Here is a 23082-nt window from a genome sequence, read left to right on the forward strand (position 1 = left end):
AACCTCTGGACCCAGAGGTAACAGGCTGTAATTGGACCATTGGTATCATACCTATCATACCCGTTTACCTGCAGTGGACATCCTATGGAGATTACAGAGGTGGGATGGAGAGGTGCAATGAGAGACCACAGGCTGATGACAGACCTGGGTCAAATACGTCATTGTTTTCTATTCAAATGCGTTTCTACGCTTTACTGAGCTTGTCTGTTGTATTGGAACCTATGAGATACTCTCACAAAGTGCACATCCTGTCTTCTGGTCCTCTTGGTTGGCTCCAATCGACCTGGCAAGATCAGTTAGAGCACAGAAAAGTACTTGAATCCAAAACAATGACGTATTTGACCCCGGTCTGGGAGAGAACACAGTGTTGATTGAGTGACTGTGCTGCTACACCCCCACCCCCACAGCACACAGGTGACACACACACTCTCATCCCCTCTCAGGCTCCTGTGAGGCGGGGTACCAGCTGGGTCACCAGCCCCCTGGTCTCAGGTACAGTCCGGAACTTTCCAATGCGAGGCACGACCACTGTGCCTTTCACGGAGAGGCCCCGCCCTAAAATGTGGCCGTCATATCTCCACCGTTCCCATAGCGACCCTGTGGTTCCACAGAAGAACCCTATCTACTTAGAGTTCTTCCACACTATGACAGAGGGCTCCATAAAGAACTAAAAAAAGTTCCTCTATGACAGTGGTCTCAAACCCTGCTGGCCTGCTGGTTTTTGTTTTCACCTTAATATCAGCACCCTGTTGAGACCCAGGTAACCAGGTGAGGTGAGTTAACTGTGTCATCGACTGCTCTAGCTGATGAATTAAGTGCAGACCTTGTAGCTCTCCAGGACCAGGATTGGAGACCCCTGCTCTATGGAGAGAAGGCAAAGTCTCCCCCAGGAGTTAAGGACACCCCTCAGTCATCCCTGTCAGTCCCCCGGGGCACCCTCCTCTTCCTCCACCTCCTCTTCCCCCTCTTCCTCCTCCTCCTCCTGCACCTCCCCCTCCTCCTCTTTTACCTCTTCCTCACCCTCCCTCTCCTCCTCTTCCTCACCCTCCCTCTCCTCCCCCTCTTCCTCCTCCTCTTTTACCTCTTCCTCACCCTCCCTCTCCTCCTCCCCCTCTTCCTCCTCCTCCTCCTGCACCTCTTCCTCCCTCTCCTCTTCCTCCCCCTCCTCTTTTACCTCTTCCTCACCCTCCCTCTCCTCTTCCTCCTCTTCCTCCACCTCTTCCTCCTCCTCCTCCTGCACCTCTTCCTCACCCTCCCTCTCCTCTTCCTCCCCCTCCTCTTTCATCTCTTCCTCACCCTCCCTCTCCTCCTCCTCCCCCTCCTCCTCTTTTACCTCTTCCTCCTCCTCCCCTTTCACCTCTTCCTCCTCCTCCTCCTCTTTCACCTCTTCCTCACCCTCCCTCTCCTCCTCCTTCATCTCCTCCTCCTGCACCTCCCCCTTCTCCTCCTCTCTGATGGCGTCCCTCTGCAGGGGCAGGGGCTGGGAGCGGGTGGGACGCAGCTTCAGTGGGGGCGCCGGGGGGGCGCCCAGCCTGCGGATGGACTGGCACATGGGGCAGGGGAACTCGGACAGCCCCTCGATGTCCTGGAAGGCCCGGTTGACGATGCGGTTGGCGCAGGGGTGGCAGAACAGGTGACCGCAGTTTAGGTGTTTCAGACGCACGTCGACCGCGATGCAGCCCTGGCAGTGCAGCGGTTCGGGCTCCGGCTCCGCCTGTTTCGCAGAGGGGCTGGGGGGGGGGGGGGGACAAAGGTCAAGGTCGTTGCTATGGTAATGTGTTTGAAAAGACTTACTGCATTTTTTTTTTTTTTTTCAAAACACTGTCAAGGTCATGCAGAATAACAACGATAACTCGTTTAGTGGACATCCCGTAAAATAACACGATTTTTAAATGTAAAGTTTGAAAACGTTTGTGTACAGATTTATAAATTGTAAATCTGTAGCTGTCGCATCCCTGATTCAGCCAGAGCTAAGGGCTAACCGAGCTGTAGCATCCCTGATTCAGCCAGAGCTAAGGGCTAACCCAGCTGTACCATCCCTGAGTAGCACAGAAGGAATACACCTCTATAGCTGTTCACCTGCTGATGTCTTTATGACAGCATATTTACTACAGCAAGATTGAGCCAGAGGTTCATAAATATTCACAAGAGAAGTTTTTTTTCTTTTCATAATAAATGGCGCGATAATATACAGTACTGTACACACTGGCCTGGCTGGTATTTGTTGCTGCTGTTCCTACGGCCAGTCTAGTAGATCTTAATCTGCCCTTTTGCGCAAGTTCCTGTTGTGCCCAAAGAGTCACACAAGCAATCTGAAAGCAGCGATGCTGGTTTAACAACAGCAGAAGTTTTTGGACCTTAAAACTATCATATACAGTGTACCATACATAGTGCGCATATAGTTCTCCGAGTTAAAAGTGCTAAATCAAAAAGAGTTAAATCAACTCGAACAATTGGAGTTAACATATACTTAGTTACAGTTAGGCATTTAACGGATGCAATGCGTAGATATGAGATGTGAGAGTGAGGCAATACCAGTTACAATGGCAGTGTCCCGTTGTAATTATACTCGCAACCTTACCATGCCAAGCCCAGGGCCCTGCCCATTATAGGCTGCTACACTGCAGCCGTCACATTGATGCTAACAACTTGACTGCCATAAAAGACTATTTAAGTTTAACTAACACTGAACATGTTTACTACTTAGCTGCATACTTGATGCGCTCATCTGAATTTGCGTTTGCCTTTAGGCTCCGCGGCTTATGCTCTTTTGGAGTGTAGGTGTAGCCTACTCTACACACAGCAAGGCTAAAATAACAGGTGCGACTCTTCTCATTAAATCACAGACATATTTGAGTCGTCGGTAGAGATGAGTCCAATAACATGTCAAAAAACGGCATGATACTGCTTACTAAATTTGATCAATTTCATTAACAATTAAAGTTATGTGCAGAAAAGGTTAGTCGGCACCTGAAAGTATTGTAGGCTAATGAAAGTACTGAAAATAAATACTACCCTCATCACCTGCTACCCTCGCAGAAGAATGCGTAGCGCATGCCGACTTTTCCGGACATTAAGTCCAACGAACGCGTTATTAACGCACCTCGGCGTGGTGGAAGACGGCGCGCGCTTCAGACAATCAAGGCCAAGACGCGAGAAGATCCTCCGTAGCAATTCCATTCCGACTCGGCGACGCCTGTCATGGTCCCCCTTTGTCACGTCCTCATACGCGAAAAAATAATTTCCACCATAGTTTTACCGTGCCAAAGTGCATTGAACGAGATAATAGGCTATGGTTTGTGATCAAACGATACGTTTTAAAGATACAAATGACAACGAATTGTCCCATTCGTACGTCCAATCTCATAGTAGGCTATAAACAGCACGGTTTTGACTCAACCTGACAAAGTCAAGGTTGAGAGAGAACAAAAAATCAGATTAACATGGGCGTCCGCTCGAAGCAAACAAACTCCTTGTAAATCCGAAGTACTTCGAGGCCAAAAACTCGTTTCCAAAACCGGTACAGCCAGATCTGAGCTGGATTCATATCTGTTCTGCGATCATCAATCAGAGAAAAGTTTTGACGCACATATTTTATGACTTCTGCGGTTTTACCTACTTTCATACATTCATACATTTCCAGAAATTACAAGGCAACTCAATCGCTGGTTGTAGGCCTATTTACCCTAATTACTTTTCAACCTCTGCGAATTGATGGGCTACTCAGAAGATAATGTAGGCATTAGCATATATACAATTTACTAATTACTCATTACTATTTTAGCTCACCGTTACCTCGTACATACTGCATGCTATAATGTTGAACTTATCAACAACGATTCTGGTGTCAGTAGACTTATTCTAATAGATTGGGGAAAACATATGGAAATATAAACATTTGCCAAAATTGGCGTATAAATTATATTTTATAAAGGCAAATCAAAACAAATGTTAGTTGAAAAAATGGCTGATGAAAACATAGGCCTACTATTCTAAAATGGAACAGGCGGTCGCAGGACATTACTAACCTCAGTAGGCGACTGCAAAGAACTGCACCATTTCGTTATTATGCAAACTTATTTGAATAATTTTTGCATCTGCTTTTAGGTCAGTGCAGTGATCTTTTGAGGGGCAGATGGTGCGCTCAAAGTTAGAAAAGGCAACGCCTAGAAAAACTGTTCTACGACACCTGATTATGGTACAGAAAATGAACGAATCCAAATTAATGACAGCAGCAGTAATAATGCATTATTATTCGTTTTTATAAAATCAAGGGGGCACATTGGGCACTTGGAGCAAAAGGGACAGGTTCCCGGGCTCGGATCCCATTATGTATGTAAATGTAATGTAAATGTCATGTAAATGTTATTATTGCTTTGCTAGAGTTCTGATAAAAGCAATGAAAACACTGAGCTGGTTTTGTTTCGCCATGTAGTTCCTTCGCGGTACACTAGAGGGCACGCTTGCTTCTTGGCTACTCTGAAGTGGTTAAAGGCTTTTGTGCACATTAACACATCAACGCACATACACATATTCACTACAGAGATTTTGCGGGTACATTTTCAGAAGTTTTCTGACTTTCAGAAGTTCATTTTGCTTTCTGTTTCATTGTGCTTTGTGAGATGTGTAGACAAAATTAGCATACAAATGTATCCTCATTCCTTCAGTGTAAAATACATTGATGTGTCTTTCCTTCTTGTGCAAAAAATGCATTACTGGCAGACAAATCTAGAATAGAAACAGAAAGCAATTTGAATAATCCCATTTGAGTCCTCAAATTCTTCCTTTTAAGGGCAAATGTGACGATGTGTAGGAGTTTGAAATGTTCACTGAAATATTTGGGGGGAGGGGGTGGTACAGAATGACTTAGGGGGACATGACCATTGCCTGTAGAATCCTGAATCTGGCAGAGCTCAGAATCCTGAGTGCAACATTCTCAGGCTCAACCGCATCTTAGGAGCTATGATCCACAGTGTTATCAAACACCACTCAGCTGAAGCAATATGGCAAAGTCATATTTTTTTTTCTTCAAACTTATGAAAATATATTTTAAAAAATGCGGTACTGCAGTGACTTTGTGATAACTTTCACACTTAGATATCAAGACTTGAACAGGTGGAAATACTGCAGAGGGAATGACCTATTTTAGAATAGAAGACCGCACTGTGCAGAGAGCTGGTTATGGCTGAAGTGTCTCTCTCTCTCCCTTCCTTCCTTCCCCCCCCCCCCCCCCCCCCCTCTCTCTCTCTCTCTCTCTCTCTCTCTCTCTCTAAGTAGCACCTTAATCTTATCAATAGATTTCCTTTTTTGTTGCAAAAAGGGATACGGAATGAATAGCGTGGCATCCATACGATTTGGTGGGCTTCACTTGCCGGAACGGTAGGGGGCGAATGCACGCGAACCACGATCAAGCGGCCGCTAAACTCCACCGAAGAAGACGTTACTTCCGCCCAAACTACGTTAGCACGCCGCGGCTATCATGGCGGCAGGACCAATTTCGGAAAGAAATCAAGGTAAAGCATACGTTTAAATGGGAAAAGAACAATCAATGTACTGTAACTAGAATTCATTGAAGGAGTGAATGAAACGGTCTCGTTTTGTATGTGTTATGCATGGATCAGCTCACTACCGGCTAATGTGGCGGCTAATATTAGCTACTTAGCTAACTAGCTGAAGAATAAAGGAATGTGCGAGCATCTCAAATTTAAAAAATCTGATGCTGGAAACTGCTGCTATTAAGATGATGAATAACCGTAGCTAGTTGGATGTTTATTTTAGATTACGAGCAGTTCTAGATGCAACCTATTTGAAGTATCTTCGCTAAAATTTCAATTGAGCAAACACTAACTACCTAATCTAATTTCATAACTGCGAACTATTTATCTAACCATACAGTCAACGTGTCTTCTAGATGTGTTTGCGTAACGTTATATTGCCTGAAAGTTCATCAGAAGCAATTCACTAGCTGTGATAGCAATATGTTTTTATCTTGGATTCTTGCATTGTACGTTTACTAAACCTGCTGCTATGCTGGAAATTCCGCCTAAGACCAGCTGAGATCCTAAGATGGTCATAGTCTGCGGCTGGTCAGAGCTGGTTATGCTGGTAGAGTAAACTGATGGACAATCTGGGAGACTAGCTAGCTTAAACCGGCATGTATCGAAACGCTGCTAATGTACCATCTTTACCTACCAACTTTGCCAAGCTGGCTTAACTTGGAATCTTCTACTGGGATATTATAGACCTTGAAGAATTTGTACTAGTGGTCAAATAATATGTTCCGTCTTTGACCACTAGTACAAGTAATCACCATGTTGCTTATGGAGAAGTATCTGGCACCTCGTTGCAGTAAGTCTGGCTGACTGACTGGCTCTCTCCCGCAGATGCCACGGTGTATGTGGGCGGTCTGGATGAGAAGGTGTCGGAGCCCCTTCTGTGGGAGCTGTTTCTGCAGGCTGGGCCGGTGGTGAACACTCACATGCCCAAGGACCGGGTCACGGGCCAGCATCAGGGTGAGTGTGTTCTGCAGCCCCTTCTCCCCACGTCCTGGGGGTCCAAATGGTGGCGGTGGGTGTTCGTCAAATAGTCATCGGTCATGAGCTTCTTCTTTGTTCGTCTGACTGATTCGGCCATAGACACATGTATCGGGGAAAGGTTAATGTTTCAGTAAGTGCATTTCTATAACTGGATTTGATTTCTTTGGTGGTGCATGTGTCACCTGACATGTCACCTGACTACACAATTGGGAGGGGTGAAACACTAAGAAAGCTACAAGTTAGAAAACCAAATAAAAATTTCCGGATGTTTAAGCAGCATCGGAGTTTAGAATTGTAAGTAGGTGTGTTTGGGCACAATATGGTACTCCGTTTTGCATGTATATTGATTATTATTTCTATTCTCTCTTTTCCAGGCTATGGCTTTGTGGAGTTCCTGAGTGAGGAGGATGCTGACTATGCCATAAAGGTAAGATCCACAATGATATCAGAAAGGCTTTTTCAACTTTTCAGCGTAGTCCAGTCTCCCTTAGTGTTGAAGTCCAGCCTTGATTGCTGTGCTGGATACTGTCTCCACCAGTTGTTCCCAACCCTGTTCCTGGAGATCTACCATCCTGTAGGTTTTTTATTTTAGCCCTAATTCAGCACACATGATTCTGCTAATTAGCAGCTCTCTAGATCTCCAGCTGTTGAATGCGGTGTACTTTGTTAGGGCTGGAGTGAAAACCTACAGGATGGTAGATCTCCAGGAACAGGGTTGGGCAGCCCTGCTCTAGCTGTTGAATGCGGTGTACTTTGTTAGGGTTGGACTGAAAACCTGCAGGATGGTAGATCTCCAGGAACAGGGTTGGGCAGCCCTGCTCTAGCTGTTGAATGCGGTGTACTTTGCTAGGGTTGGAGTGAAAACCTGCAGGATGGTAGATCTCCAGGAACAGGAGCTTGCTATCTGGGGTTTGAGACCTCCCTTCTGTTACTCTGTAAAGTGTCTTTGTACGCTCTCCTGTTAATAGTGCAAGACAAATAAAATTGAATTGAATTTGTGTACAAATATACCACTGAGGGCTAGTCTGAGTAGGCCTTCCAGTGTCCTAAAGATCTTGAACATGACTGACCCAGTGTAATTGTGTCCTAAAGATCTTGAACATGACTGACCCAGTGTAATTGTGTCCTAAAGATCATGAACATGACTCACCCGGTGTAATTGTGTCCTAAAGATCATGAACATGATCAAGTTGTACGGGAAGCCCATCCGCGTCAACAAGGCGTCGGCGCACAACAAGAACCTGGACGTGGGCGCCAACATCTTCATCGGCAACCTGGACCCCGAGATCGACGAGAAGCTGCTGTACGACACCTTCAGCGCCTTCGGCGTGATCCTCCAGACGCCCAAGATCATGCGCGACCCCGACACGGGCAACTCCAAGGGCTACGCCTTCATCAACTTCGCCAGCTTCGACGCGTCGGACGCCGCCATCGAGGCCATGAACGGCCAGTACCTGTGCAACCGGCCCATCACCGTCTCCTACGCCTTCAAGAAGGACTCCAAGGGCGAGCGGCACGGCTCTGCCGCCGAGCGGCTGCTGGCCGCGCAGAACCCCCTGTCCCAGGCCGACCGGCCCCACCAGCTGTTCGCAGACGCGCCGCCCCCGCCCTCCGCCCCCACGCCCGTCCTCACCTCCATGGGGGCGGGGATGCCCATGCCCGGTGAGACCCCCCCCCCCCCCCCCCCCCCCTCCGACCCCCGGCTGAACTTTCAACTCTTTTGGGTCCTGTGTGTCGAGTGTCCTGGTGTCTGTCCCTCCGCACCACCACTGGGTCAAATGCGTAATTTGTTTCGGATTCGATTGTTTTTCTGTGCTCGGCTGATCTTGCCTGGTGCGTTTGAGCCAAGATGGAGGACCAGAAGTCCGGGTTTGAACTTTGAGATTATTTCATAGGTTCCAATACACCAGACATGCTCAGTGAAGAGCACTAAAGTATTTGAATGCAAAACATTATGTATGATCATTATAACGGTGATCAATCGAGCACAGGAAAGTATTTGAATCCAAAACAATTGCGTATTTGATCCAGATCTGTTTCACACGTGTGTATCCCGGTCTTCTGTGCTGGAATCATCTTTACGTTCCCATCTGAGCACTCAGTAGGGACTCCATTTTCCGGGCTTGCATTCATAAAGCTACAGCTACAGGTTCAGTCTCCCTGACTCCATCCTGCCTTAGCCTCTGCTGAGAAGATTACGCTTAGTTACTGAGCGAATACGTGCAGAACCCCTACTGTACCTGTTAATCTTACTCCTCTTGTCCTGCTGCGGTCTTTCAGACTTTTCTTGTGCGTTGTGTAACCTATTGGGTAGTTTTAATGGTAGTCTTAAATCATTAACTCACTGAATTAAGACCTGGACTTAAGTGCATTTCCCGCTTAATTTTCTCACTTGTTCTGATGGGTTGCACAGAAAATGCACTTAAGTGCAGGTCTTGGTTGTCATCACAGGTGGGTGTGTGTTTGGTGGCTCGTTGAATAATGTATAATAACTGTGTGCCAGTGTCTCTGTCCTGCCCCTCCAGCTAAGAATAGAGGAGATTTTGTGATGTCATCTGGGGTTGTGCCTGTATATCCTGGACAAGCAGCCTTGCCCCTCCCCCAGTTTGACCCCCCCCCCTGTCGTTTTTGGGTTTGTTGTCCGCAGGCCTGCCCCCGCCCGGTGCGTTCCCCCCAGTTCCGCCCCCGGGCGCCATGCCCCCCGGGATGCCCCCCGGGATGCCAGGGATGCCCCCGGCCCCCGGGACACCCGGCTCCCAGGGAGGGGGAGGGGGACCCCCGCCCGGACCGCCGCCGTTCCCCCCCGGCGGCATGCACCCCCCAGGTACGCCTCCGCCTCCGTCGCCGTCACCATGGCGATCAGGACGATGGTATTAATAATGTTTCACGGTCGGCCATTTCCTGCCGTTCCATGTTTTGAGGGAGACTTGAAACAGGATCTGCCTGTAAATCAGAGAGTCGGCAGACAAAGGCCTGTGTTTGTCTCTGAGATGCAGGGTTAGGGTTAGGCTCTGAAATGCAGGGTTAGGCTCTGAAATGCAGGGTTAGGCTCTGAAATGCAAGGTTAGGGTTAGGCTCTGAAATGCAAGGTTAGGGTTAGGCTCTGAAATGCAAGGTTAGGGTTAGGCTCTGAAATGCAGGGTGAGGCTCTGAAATGCAGGGTTAGGCTCTGAAATCCAAGGTTAGGGTTAGGCTCTGAACTGCAAGGTTAGGATTATGTTCTGAAATGCAGGGTTAGGCTCTGAAATGCAGGGCTAGGGTTAGGCTCTGAAATGCAAGGTTAGGGTTAGGCTCTGAAATGCAAGGTTAGGGCCAAGCTCTGAAATGCAGGGCCACTTAGCATGGCTGGTCTTCCTTGCTTGAAAGGAAAGACCTCAGTGATTTTCAGGGCCAATGGACTGAAGGGAAAAGAAATGTGAAAAATGTTTATGCCAGTGGAAAAGTGCCCACCTGCTCATCTCTCATTCACTCTCATTCTCTCTCCCTCTTTCCCTGCCTTTCCCCCCCCTCCCTCTCTCTCCTTCCCTCCCTTCCTTCCCCCCTCTTCCTCTCTCTCCCTCCCTCTACCTCTCCCTTTCTCTCTCCCCCCTCTCTCTCTCCCTCCCTCTCTCCCCTCTCTCTCTCCCTGCTCTCCCCCCCTTTTTCTCCCCCCTCTCCCTCTCCCTCCCTCTCTCTCTCCCCCCCTCTCTCTCTCTCTCTCCCTCTCCCTCCCTCTCTCTCCCCCTCTCTCTCTCTCTCTCAGGGATGCCTCAGATGCCCATGCCCCCGCCCGGCCCCCCAGGGATGGTGCCCCCCCCACCCGCTCCTCCCGGCTCCAACCAGCACCGGGCCCCCCCTCCCCCGGGCATGCCCCCCCACGGCCCCCCCCACATGGGCATGCCGCCCCGAGGACCCTTCGGCCCGCCCATGGGTGAGTGCTGCCCTGCTGCTGACGGAGGCTAGTGCGCTCTGCTGCCCTCTGCTGGGCCGGAGGCTAGTGCGCTCTGCTGCCCTCTGCTGGGCCGGAGGCTAGTGCGCTCTGCTGCCCTCTGCTGCTGACGGAGGCTAGTGCGCTCTGCTGCCCTCTGCTGGGCCGGAGGCTATTACACGCTTAAATGCAAAAATGTGCCCTGCTGTTCTTAATGTTAGCAGTACACATATGATGGGGTTTTAGAGTAGAGCGTCTACACAGCGGTGTTACAAATGAAGCCAGCCGAGCTTTCAACCATTCTGCCTTGCGCTTTTGTCAAAAACGTGTCAACTGCTTATTGTTATGACTGCTATGGAATTTGCCTGAAATTTTAGAATATGTAATTATACAGCTGCTGTTCCTGTTTTGCGCTGCCTTTTTTGTCCCTGTTTTAATTGTGTACAGTAAATACAGAGATGGTCAGAACGTACTGCTGACCGCCCCTGTGAGTCACATGACCCTCCCCCTGTGAGTCACATGACCTTGTCTCCGCCCACAGGCATGCCCCCCGGGATGAGGGGCCCGCCCCCCATGCCCCCGCCCGGTTACGGAGGCGGACCGCCCCGCCCACCCCCCTTCGGGTTCCAGAGAGGGCCGCCCATGCCCCCCCGGCCCCCGGTCGGGCCCCGGGGCCCCATGAGAGGACCAATGCCCCCTTAAACCCCCTCCCCAGCACCCAAAACCCCCATAGGTCTCACACCCCTTCTGTCCTTCATTTGTACCAGTTTTCATTTTTACGCCCAGTTTTACGTTGCATCCTGAAGGAGAGAAGCAGCTTTGTATCGACATCTTGTTTTTTTTTTTTGTTTTTTGTTTTTTGTTTTTTTCCGTCGTTGTACAGAGTTCTGATTTGAAATAAAGGTTTTAATACAAGGTAGCCGTGCTCGTGTCCTTCACTGGAACGGCTCTGTGCCAGAACTTAAAGTGAAATTTTCCACCAGAGACAAAAAAAAGTCACACTAACTCAAAAGTTATAGAAGGGGAAATTAAGAATGTCTCTCCTTCAGTTTTGCTTACTTATTTTGCTAAATGTTTTTTCTTTTTTAGAAATCCACTGTGGGATTGGTGGCTCTGTCTCTAAAAAAACTCCCTGTTTGCGGCAGTGTTGCCTGCTCTGTATCCCGGGCTCTGCTTTTATTGGACTCCTCATAAGAGGCGCCGATCTCCAGAGTTTAAAGTATATTTCTCTTCCAAACGAAGTAAAGGACATAACTATCCCGTTTGTCTATTCGAACACATTAAACAAACAGGAACACATTTTTTTAAAGAGCGATTTCCTGCTTAGTAGGGCCTAAAATAATTAAAACTTGCAATGAATCGAGATTTCTTTCAGGGAAGGTTTTTTTATTTATTTATTTTATTTATGTTCACTTCGTGGTCTGGCCGTGTATCAATACCTCGGTCACGTCTCCCGTAGGAAAGCATTAGTATCAGGGTAAGTGAGGTACCGGCTCTGTGCTCGGTTAATGGCTTGAGTCAAAGCTTATTTGCTGGAAGGGCAAGCAAATTGCGCCGCGAGCCTCTAGAATGGGCGCATAACTACGTGCCGGTTTTTGTTCCAACCAATTACCTTAGCTTTAGTTTTCTGACCGCTCTATAAACTACACTGGTTCTCTCCTGTACTGGATCAGTTAAATCTTTAGGATACACCTGTAGTGTAGCTGGTACTCGTACACGTCAGAATTAGACATGATTGAGCGAATCTGACCTGGTCTGAGAAACTCCGTCGCGGAGATCCTGGGTTTGTGTAGTTTGCGTAAGAGTGAATGCGGAATTGGGTACGTTAAGAGATTCTTCCAGGTGAGTGCTCTACTTCGAGTCTGGCTGGAGTCATTTTGCTTCCTGATGAAGGAAAGAGCTTACTGAAGAGGCGAGACATCGAGGATGTGGTGGAAGGGGGTGCTACTATGATGCGGTGTCCTACACATGCAGTTCCGTAGCTATCTAGTACATCTAAAGGTGTTTAAATCTATTCATGTTATGTAATTGTGAGAACACAGAATGTAGCCACCAATAAAGCTGTGGGTTTGAAAATGACCGGTGAGTTTTGGAGTAATTTGTGGGAGTCGTGTATGCCATGTCGTCGGTCAGTCGGCGACTCTTCTGAAATGAGATGCAATTCAGCAGGAGACGTGGAAGTGACGGGAATCCGCACCTCCTGGAAGACATCAAAGTAAAGCAAAAAAAAAAAAGTCTTATCCTTCCAGCGGGTTGGACTCAAAGCCAGATTAAAAAATGGAGGAAGTGCGACGCCTGTTTTGATGTACACTGCAAAAACAGAAAAATAAGCCTCAAGTGTTTTTTGTCTTCTAGACTTGAAATCTTATTTCTCTAACTGTTTTTAAGGCAAAAAAGGTATTGCCATTGTTTGACTCATTTAAGGATTTGCCAGTAGGGTAAGACCATTTCTCTTCACAAGCAAAACTTAAAATAATTTCTTTATTTTACGGGCCAGTTTCGCAGACCCCGATTAAGCCTAGTCCTATATAAATTTTCTATTTTGAATGGAGAGTATCCATACAAAACCCAATTCAGTCCAGGGCTAAACTTCATCTATGTCTTTGAAACCAGCCCTAGGTCGCCTTGAAATAATAAAATACTTGTTAAGACCGACTTTTATGTCGTACTGGGACAGAAATTACTTTTTTTGTAAACGGCCATATTGTAGGAGCTTTCGTGTTGTGCTGCGCCGCTGTTATCGCTGAAATAGCCCAATTCAGAAGGCGGTTCCCTCTGTCTGTTCTCCGCATGTGCTCGGACAGCTTTGACCCATCTGTTTGTTTCCTCGGCGGAGATCTCTCTCCATCTGGCTCCTCTGAGTGTACCTGTTTCTGCCGCCGCCGGCTGGCTGCAGCGCAAAGACGCCGAAAATTTGGCTTCGCGAAATGTACGCCCCCCCTCCACAAACTGTGTGCGGGGACGGCGTCTGCTCTCAAACTGCCCGATTGTTATTCATGCAGGCCCGTCTGTTAATAACAGTCTGATTTATTGAAATTGATGATTTTGGAAGCGTTTTTCTTGAAGTGCGTTGCCATCAGGTGTTGCGCGTTGCTCTGTTGCTGTGTAGTAGGCATATTGTGCTTCGCATGTTATTCTTCGTAAACGAATAAAATAACAGCCTTTCAGACTTTAATCTTTCTATATGTGTCCTCCTTAACCTCTGAATATTGTAAAGGCTAAATAATGGTCTTAAACATATGAATGTTGTTTTGGAATGTTGTTTTTTCTGTTCGATGTTCAAAATGTCTATTACCAGTAGTACATTGCCATCTAGGATTTGTTACCTGTCTTGAAACATAATATGTTGTTGTGAAATACACGGAAAGAAGTCTATATGTTGAGAATATGTTGCATATGTATCTAATTTCCACGATGCTGTTGCAAGCGAACAGAGGTAAATTCTGGGAGAAATCTAGAAACCGTGACCAGTCTGACTGGCGGCTCAGACACGCTCGTGCACCTGTGGCCCTGTTTATGTATGCAGCGGGTATACTACAGGACAGGGCGGTGACAGGATCGTTTGTGTGGCCCTGTTTTAGCAGTGCTTCAGACGCACCTTCTGCCCCTGTAAACTGATTTATATGCTGGCTTGGTGCCGGCACACCTTATCTGAGTTTACAATCAAAGTAATATTCTGCTGCTCCTCATACAAGATCATAATAATACTTATAATAACATTAGCAACAACAATTAACATCACCAATTAACAACAACAAGCAGTGTTTTTCCTGTGTATAAGCTAGGTCCTCCCTCCCTTGACCGCTGACATGACCGCTGGCTAGCCCAACACTGCACTTCTACTAGTTTCTTGACTGCTGTTAGCCTTCGACATTTCACTGCACTACCGTCTTCTTGCCTGGGTTTATATGAATTCCCTGTGGCCAGAGTTAGAGTCTGTTAGAGTTAACACTGGACATTTTACTCAGACTGGGAGGGAGGAGAAATTCAATTTGATGTTATTTGTACAGTGCTTTTTACTGTAGGCACGGAGACGCGTTACGGAGTAACAGAAGGGCAAACACCTGGCCTGAATCCCCAAAATAGCAACCACAGCAAAAACTCCCCCATGGGAATAAATCTCAGGAGGAACCCATCCTCCCCTGGCCAGAAAGGTGTAATAGTGAGTGGATATAACAGAAATATAGACATGTCCAAATAAAGATAAAGATAAGTCCAAATGAGGGGAAACATAGTGAACAGTTTAAAGCGGTGGTAACCAACTCTGTTCCTGGATTCTACTCATTAGCAGCTCAATAACATCTCTTGCTGTTGAACGAGGTTTGCTTTGTCAGGGTTGGAGTGAAAACCTACAGGACGGTTACCACTGGTTTAGCAGCCTGGTCTCACCCTAATTCGACGACCGGTGACCGAATATTCTGACCACTGAAATCGGCCTCTCCGTTCCGAAAACCGGAACATCCGCCCCTAGCGGTTGAAGTTAACAGTACGTTCTAATTCCCCAACGAAAACGTTTTTATGTCTCTATGTTCAATTAATATTGTTAATGTTACATCTTAACCCTAACCATAACCTCTGTTGCTACAATTTTTTTTGCTGTTTGCCACGGATTATGTGTAAATATATCTATTTTATATCTATTATCCTGTATTTCTCCTTGCAATTGCAGAATATCGTCATTGGGTGGCGCTTATCCAGGATTCGGTATATATAACCGATTTCCAGGGCATGGAAAATCGGTGTGAGATTATGCTGGGTTGAGAGAAGCGTGGTGATTCTCCTGTATGTGTCAATGCGTGGGCGTGAACTGAGTGGGCGTAGGAACGATACACTTAGGGCTCATTTAAATTGCTTATTCTTCTTCGATTTTTTCTTTTTCTTGCTCTTTATCTACTCCTCCACTCATCGGTAGAAGCTAAGTAAAAGTGGCAAGAAAAATAAATTGAGATGGGGAAGTCGAGAATGTAAATTAGGCAAAGGGAATGTCATCGCTCCTTCAAACATCAGTTCCAAGAGTTCCAGTTCAGTCGCAGATGTGGCGGATGGGGAGGGGTGGATCCACAGGTCGATCATTTATACGTCATGCTTTCCGAAAAAAAAAGGATGCACAGAAATTTTCTTGCTCAGAGGAAAGGTTCAGAATTTCTACTTCTAGCTCCAAGGAGGAACATTTAAAACATTTAAAATAAGCGATTGGAACGAGCCCTTATACTTGTTGCACGGAGGGGAACGGAACTTGAGCTTGAACCTCTCTGGGCTTCGAGACGCAGGGCTGGGGTGAGTGGTGGCTCTTCTCCACCAAGGCCCCACGTCTCGGCCGCCACCCACGTACTGACAGCCAACCCCGGGCCTGTGGGGGGGGGGCTCTGCTGGGGGGGGGCTCTGCTGGGGGGGGGGGGGCTCTGCTGGGGGGGGGGGGGGGGGGGCAGAGGCCAGCCTGCCTCGCTCGATTAGCGTCACGGCGCGCCCTCTCCGTGCTCGGCCAATCACGTGGCAGTGCGAACCCCAGGCACGATGGACCCAGCCGGGCCCGGTCCAATCCTGACCCCCCCCCCCTGCCTGATGTCAGAATAACACCCCTCACCTCCCACACCCTCCTTTCTCCGATCTATCTCCCATATCTCTCTCCCCCTCTCACACACTCTCTCTTTCCTCTCTCTCTATATCCTCCCTCTCTCCCTCTCTGCCCTCTCTCCCACTCTCTGTTTCCCCCTCTCTCTCCCTCCTCTCTCTCTCACTCTCTCTCCGTTCCCCCCTCTCTCTCTCACTCTCTCCCCCCCCTCTCTCTCTCTCTCTCATCCCCACCGGCTACTTCATCATCTGGCCTGATGACATCACGGCAGTGGGAGGAGCCTGTGGTTGGCATGGCGACATGGGTAGGTGTGTGTGCGTGTGTGTGCGTGTGTGTGTGTGTGTGTGTGTGTCTCTGTGCGTGATGGATAGAGATGTGGGGGTGGCTGGCATTTGTGATTCTGCTCAGGGAGATGTCTCCACTTGAATGGAAATATTGCTCACGCAGTCCCCAGCTGTGGTGGTGAAAATGTGTAGTTTCTACATGCTGCTTACATGCAGATAACATGCTAGCGTGTGGAGAGGTGTGTGTGTGTGTGTGTGTGTGTGTGTGTGTGTGTGCGTGCACTAAAAAATCCAGCACCATATGTCAGTATCAAAGGCTAGGAAACACACATATTTTACAGATTGCAGACCAGACCTCTGAAGAAATGGAATGCTTCTTCACGTGCGTGAAATGGTGAAATTTTTGACTATAGACACTTTACACACATACGCTACATGTGAGGACATTGTGGCACAAGTTCATACGACTTCCAACATATAATATTTGAGAGCAGCCCAGTTGTATCTGTGCCATTAAATCCCCATTCTAATGTTTCACTGCAAAGGAATCTCCAATCAATCACTTTCAGGAAGGCAGATCAATAACACGAATAGATTATGTGATTTTATGCTGGCTCCTTGGCCAATGCCTCATTAATATGTATGGGGAAAAAGAGAAAAGAGTAGATAATCTTCTCATATGTAAAACATTTTCCTGATTCATTCATCAAATTTGATTGCATTGTGAGGGCACATTTTTAGTAGCCATACAGGAATAATCATAAAATCAATACAAAAATATTTTGCTTTGATCTCAAGCTGAACTGAGCATACATAAAAGTAAATCGACCAAATGACGACTGTTGATTTGATAACGACTGTTGACGATTGATTTAAATGTTTTTTTTTTTTTTAAACATAAATCGTGAATATTACTTGTATTGTGCAGTGATTCTATTGCGCCAGTGTATTGCATGCTGTTGCGCTGTTCTGGAACAATTTATAGAATCGCAGGTGTTCCGACGATCACAGAATTCTCGTCAGAATTCCGTCGATCCAATCTGCGCCTTTCCCCTGCCTGCTTATAGCGGCACAATGGCGGCATGAAAGAGGGGATTCCATGGAGCTCTTTTAGATAACATGTAGACGTCTGCATTGCAAGGTTATTCTGTCGTGTCAAATCACCACAAATAAAAAGTAGAACGTGCCAGGGGCGTAAAAAAGGAACGGGGCCCTGATAGAATACCCATTCCTAATCTTAGACGGCATAGTAACACAGTAATTATCAACTGAAATGAGATTACAATTTCTGCCGTCTACAGGTATAATCGCTGTTGCCAAGATCAGCTCGGATTTAAGTGAGTCAAATGTTCGTGTTGGCAATCTTGGCACATAGGCGTCAAAAAGGGCATTTCTGCTGATCTCTGTTGATGTTCACGCGGGCGCATACGTATCTAATATTCTGACGCATTTGCTTCGCAGTCAAGACATTATTCAGTCATTTTACAACTGTTAAATGGAGCCGACTAAGTTGGGGTTGAAATGGAGGGGGGGGGGGGAGTCGTGGTTTGCCAACACCAAGGGGAAAGAAACCTACACGCCGTTGTGAGAGCGGCGAAAACATGTTCGACGTTACGGGGCTAATAAAAGACATATCTCCACATCTCGCTACCAGGCAACGCTTTGACGGCGGCCCCTCGCCTTGGTGCTGGAGTGGTGCGTTCCTGCCGATGATTGAACCGGAGAGAGAGGGGGGTGGGGGGCGGGGGGTGCTCCAAGGGGAAGGCAATGCAGTGTGGTACCACTCTCATCGCGCAGCTCTCCTCTACTCTCGGCTTGTGTGCAGCCGGAGCCGCGTCAAGGCAGAAGCACCTTCCCCTACATCATTAACCGGACCTCCACGGCACGCACATCCTGCAGGAGAAATCCTCGACGCCGGATTAAAAAAAAAACTGCCAAGGCGACCTTTGAAACACAGGTAAGGGCGACGCCGTAATTTCCGCGTCTAGGAAACTAACGGAGGTGCTGAGAAATTATAATTATCAGACTGGTAATGACTGTACAAGCAGTAATAACAAGGTTTCACCGTGTAGCCATTTTGCACGCAGCCGAAGACACCGGTGTCTTCCAGAAAACGTGTACTTCTGTGGCGGCACCACTATTTTATTTTAAAAATTACCTTTTTCATTTTTTATTTTATTTTTTCAGTAAAAAAATGATGCAAACAATTTCAGAAACCCTTTTAGATGTACTATAAGTTTGGTCGACGAAGAGGCACGGAAAGTGCTTGACATTTACACCAACTCAAACTCATTTAATGAAGACCGATTGGGCGTATAGAAAAGGAACGCATAGTATGTGGGTACCACTGCAAACGAGTCATTCTTGCGTAATAACGCAGGTCCTATTTTTATTCTACGGCGCCCAGGACTGTGGAATAAATTGATTCCTTGTTTGTTCCTCGAGCGCTTATTGTTGAAGAACGTTGTGTAAATTCATTGTGTGTTTGGTCTATCCAACTAATTTACGCAAACCCTGACTTCTTATTCATCTATCTCTCTGTTGTAAGTAGCCGCTTAAGCACAACGTGGTAGAGAAGGGTGAGCATCGCTGTCCAACTATGGGTTGCTCACACTTTCTGTGTCAATTTAGGAACAAATTACGTGGGTTGATGTATTTATACATCTGAGTGCATCTGTATGGCGCGTATGGAAATTCGAAATTGCTTGAAACCTTCGTTTAGTCCTCCCGGCATCGCGTCAAGTGTGACGGTTGGGGGATGGGCGCGAAATATTAGCTCCGATTTTTAATGTCACTCTGATTACATGGCGAAAAGCACCTCGTCGCGAGAGCTAATACGTTCCCATTTATATACAAATAAATGTTGCACCGTCAGTTGAACGTTGGATTCCTCCCGAGGCGTTGAGATGACCTTGCGCGGAGTCACACGGACGCAGCCTCGGAACGGTGGACCACCTGCGGTGGAGAGGACTTCGGTTGTCGCGACCGAATGGTGCTGCTTCGCCCCTCAGCCTAGTCGAGTTCGTTCTGCTACAACGACCTTGTCATTAAAAAGCATGTCACATACGCTACATCCGTTTCCTTGCAGATGTGCTAAACGGATGGCCATTTTAAATAAATCTATCTAACGAGACTCTCTGCGCTGTGCTACAGCTTTTATGTTTTCATAGCCGTGATAGTTTCCATTTAATTTAACATGCATTAACATTACATTTTGCTTGTGAAATTCTATGAATTATGCCCCTACGCGACGATGCTTTAGAAGCTTTTGTGTATTCCTGCAAATTTTGAAGTCACGATTTCGGGAGTTTCGCTTGAAGAGCCACCAACCAATTTCATTCTGTGAGCGCATAATATAGGCTATTGTTATGTGGAGAAATTAAAGTCGAAATTTACGCCAAGTAATGACTGCTCAGCGCGTGCAATGGACATTGAGGGCGGGAGGAAAGGGTTAACGTGGCCGATTGTCACGTGTTTCTGTCTCATTGCGCTGTCAGTGAATTCCGTTGTCATGTTAGCCTATTTCTTTACTTGGTCGATCAAAAGAGAGACACCCCAATCCAGAGGATGCTTGTTCTACACGTTACAAAATGTTTCTGTAATTTCAGTGCGTGGTTCTTCCGTGGATGGTATGATTTAAGGTTACGGGGCTATTCACGTAATGCTCAATTAAGCGCAGAATTCTTCGAGGGTAGGACTTGTACGTTTTCATCAAACATAAACACTTGGAACAGCACGTGAGCTGATTTCCCCATTGTCTAGGCAATATTTACAGAGAAGAGCGGCTGGAATAAATGGGGGGACAAAAGAGGGACTGGGAAGGGTCAGGGTTATTGACTTAATAAGACCGCATTCTCTACGACCAGCCGCCCCCATTTCAACTGAGTCATTTCTCTGAAGTCATTGACTCTTCCCCTCCGTCGCTTCCAGTATTTTAACGGGTGGAGCAAGCTAGAAGGACCTCGGCTGACGTCTAATCGCATATTTGTGATCTTGCGCCATTAAGTGTGAAGTGTTAGAAACTGGTAGAAATTATACAGCTGTTAATTTCAGCGTCTTCGGTTAAGTACGAGGTGGACTTTCTGAAATGGAATTGGATCTCTTGTGATGGTGCGTCGTCATACACCAGAGAGGAGGATCATTTGGTTCTCACAAACCTGTCACAATTTTATTTTGTTTTTCATTTCCCCGTAGCATAGCTAGACAGTTTTGCAGCACTATTTCAGGTAATTATAATATCTCAAGGCTGTTGCTTATATTTAGTGTTGGTTGAGTGATCAAATTACCCCACATTTTGCCAAAGCTATTGGTAAATAACACCAGTTTATTGGTAATTAATGCCCTGGTCAGATTAAATGAACTTTGAATGTTGGTGGCTAGCTTCTTCTTTTTTTTGTGCTAGGCCTATCCTGTAGATGACTAGTTGTTTCAACCATTTGTGGAGTAGGTGTTTTTGGAAAGCCCTAAGTCAGAATTCAGAAAGTCAATGTTCTAGAACTCCACTTCTTTCAGTTACCAGTACTGATTGTGACATCACGCATTGGAATGTTCAGTTAGGACCATTCTAATCACATTAAACGGGTTAATAGCCCCCTGCAGAAATTGACGTAGCTGTTTTCATTGAGAAGAGCCTGCCCCCGGAAAGAGGGTCACCTCTGCATATCTGTAGACTACAGAAGCAACAGCGTCTATAGCCATGGCTCTGTGAAGCAGATTTAAATTACGTTTGACCTAATTAATATGCCGCCTGAGCAAGATCAAGTCATAGTTCCAGTATTTCTGCAACGGATACTTTTATGGATTAAAGGGTAATCCAATCCCCATTCCTAAATGATGCGTCTGCAATGAATCCGCAGACACTAGCGTTCAAACCAATAGCTGCAGGCACTGAAACACAGATTCATTCATCAGAAGGGATTTGAACACATGCAGATCTATACGTCCGTAGAGATTGAAGTGTACAGCATCTTCAGAGACACAAAATATAGTCATATGACTGCAGGGACTGACATTAATATTAGTGTGTCCACAGTGTCAAAATGTATATTGGTAAAAATATCCTGGGAGGGAAACACGTATGGACTCATCTGTAGGGTTTAAACATATACTGTGTATGTACCTGTGCAGAGCTGGGTGTAGTTATAGACCGTACCCGTGTTCTGTCCAGCTGTGTCCCCCCTCAGAGTGTCTCTCCCCCTGGCTGCAGTGCTCCTGTTAGCCCGTGTGTCCTGTCCCTCCTCAGACTGTCTCTCCCCCTGGCTGCAGTGCTCCTGTTAGCCCGTGTGTCCTGTCCCTCCTCAGACTGTCTCTCCCCCTGGCTGCAGTGCTCCTGTTAGCCCGTGTGTCCTGTCCCTCCCTCAGACTGTCTCTCCCCCCTGGCTGCAGTGCTCCTGTTAGCCCGTGTGTCCTGTCCCTCCTCAGACTGTCCTCTCCCCCTGGCTGCAGTGCTCCTGTTAGCCGTGTGTCCTGTCTCTCCCCCTGGCTGCAGTGCTCCTGTTAGCCCGTGTGTCCTGTCTCTCCCCTGGCTGCAGTGCTCCTGTTAGCCCGTGTGAAGCTCCAGGCTCTGGAGGGTGAAGGCAGCAGTGAGGCTGTTGATTGGCAGCTCGGCCTGCCTCATTGATTGGAGACGGCTCTCTCATTTTCCACCTGTTATCGCCGCTGATTAGTCTCCTCAACAGCTTTGAGAGACCGCACACCGGACCTGCAGCGGTCTGAGGGAGAGAGAGGGAGAGAGACAGGGGGGGGGGGAGGGAGGGAGAGGGAGAGGGAGGGAGAGAGAGAGACAGAGGGGGGGAGGGAGGGAGAGGGAGAGACAGGGGGGGAGGGAGGGAGAGGGAGAGGGAGGGAGAGAGAGAGACAGAGGGGGGGAGGGAGGGAGAGGGAGAGACAGAGGGGAGAGGGAGGGATGAGGGAGAGACAGAGGGGAGAGGGAGGGAGAGAGGGAGGGAGAGAGGCGGAGGGGGAGAGAGGGAGGGGGGGAGAGAGGGGGGAGGGAGATATAGATGGAGGGAGAAACCTGTAAAGATAGAGAAAGAAAGGGAGAGAGAGAACAATAGATAAAGAGATAAAGAGAGAGGACGGACAGGGAGAAAATGTGTGAGAGAGATCGAGAAGGAGGTAAAGAGGAGAGAAAGAGAGAAGGTGGATGTGGAACGGGTGGTCAGAGAACAGAGGGAGATGAAAAAAGACAAGATGAAGAGAGAGGAAGAGGAGAGAGTTAGGAATGAGAGAAAGAGAGAGGAAGAGAGATTGACAGAAGAGAGGAAGAGAGGGAGTTAGGAATGAGAGAAAGAGAGGGAGGAAGAGAGAGAGGCAGGAGAGAGAAAGAGAGTTAGGAATGAGAAAGAGAAAGAGAGAGAGGCAGGGAGAGAGAACGAGAGAGTTAGGAATGAGAGGAAGAGAGATAGACAGAAGAGAGGAAGAGAGGGAGTTAGGAATTAGAGAAAGAGAGAGGAAGATAGAGAGAGAAAGGAGAGAGGAAGAGGGAGAGAGTTAGGAATGAGAGAGAGAGTTAGGAATGAGAGAGAGAGAGAGTTAGGAATGAGAGAGAGAGAGAGTTAGAATGAGAGAGAGAGAGAGTTAGGAATGAGAGAGAGAGTTAGGAATGAGAGAGAGAGAGAGTTAGGAATGAGAGAAAGAGAGAGAGAGGAAGAGAGAGAGCCGAGTGACAGAGCATTGGAGATGAAGGCCTCTGTATTGATGTGGCCCGGTCGATAGGGAGGGACTGGGGAGTTAGTGGGCCTGAGTTACAGCTGGTCTGTATCCGTGCGGAGCGGTTAGCTC

At 47.4% G+C, this 23082-nt stretch overlaps 2 protein-coding genes across 2 annotated transcripts in view; both read left to right on the forward strand.

The window, feature by feature from the left end:
* Positions 1 to 5376: 5376 nt before the first annotated feature.
* Positions 5377 to 11362, forward strand: sf3b4 (splicing factor 3b, subunit 4). The gene is made up of 7 exons (XM_061255626.1): positions 5377 to 5513; positions 6384 to 6512; positions 6911 to 6963; positions 7709 to 8198; positions 9184 to 9360; positions 10279 to 10446; positions 10985 to 11362. The coding sequence occupies exons 1-7, from the start codon at positions 5480 to 5482 to the stop codon at positions 11143 to 11145; spliced, it is 1212 nt and encodes a 403-aa protein (XP_061111610.1). The 5' UTR covers positions 5377 to 5479; the 3' UTR covers positions 11146 to 11362.
* A 6756-nt stretch (positions 11363 to 18118) lies between these two features.
* The window catches only part of LOC133137658 (synaptic vesicle glycoprotein 2A-like), a 47802-nt gene continuing 42838 nt past the window's right edge, over positions 18119 to 23082 (forward strand). The window contains 1 exon segment of the mRNA XM_061255997.1: positions 18119 to 18256. The gene's annotated coding sequence lies outside the window, so the exon portion shown is untranslated.

Source organism: Conger conger, chromosome 9, assembly GCF_963514075.1.
Source record: "Conger conger chromosome 9, fConCon1.1, whole genome shotgun sequence".
Lineage (NCBI taxonomy): Eukaryota > Metazoa > Chordata > Actinopteri > Anguilliformes > Congridae > Conger > Conger conger.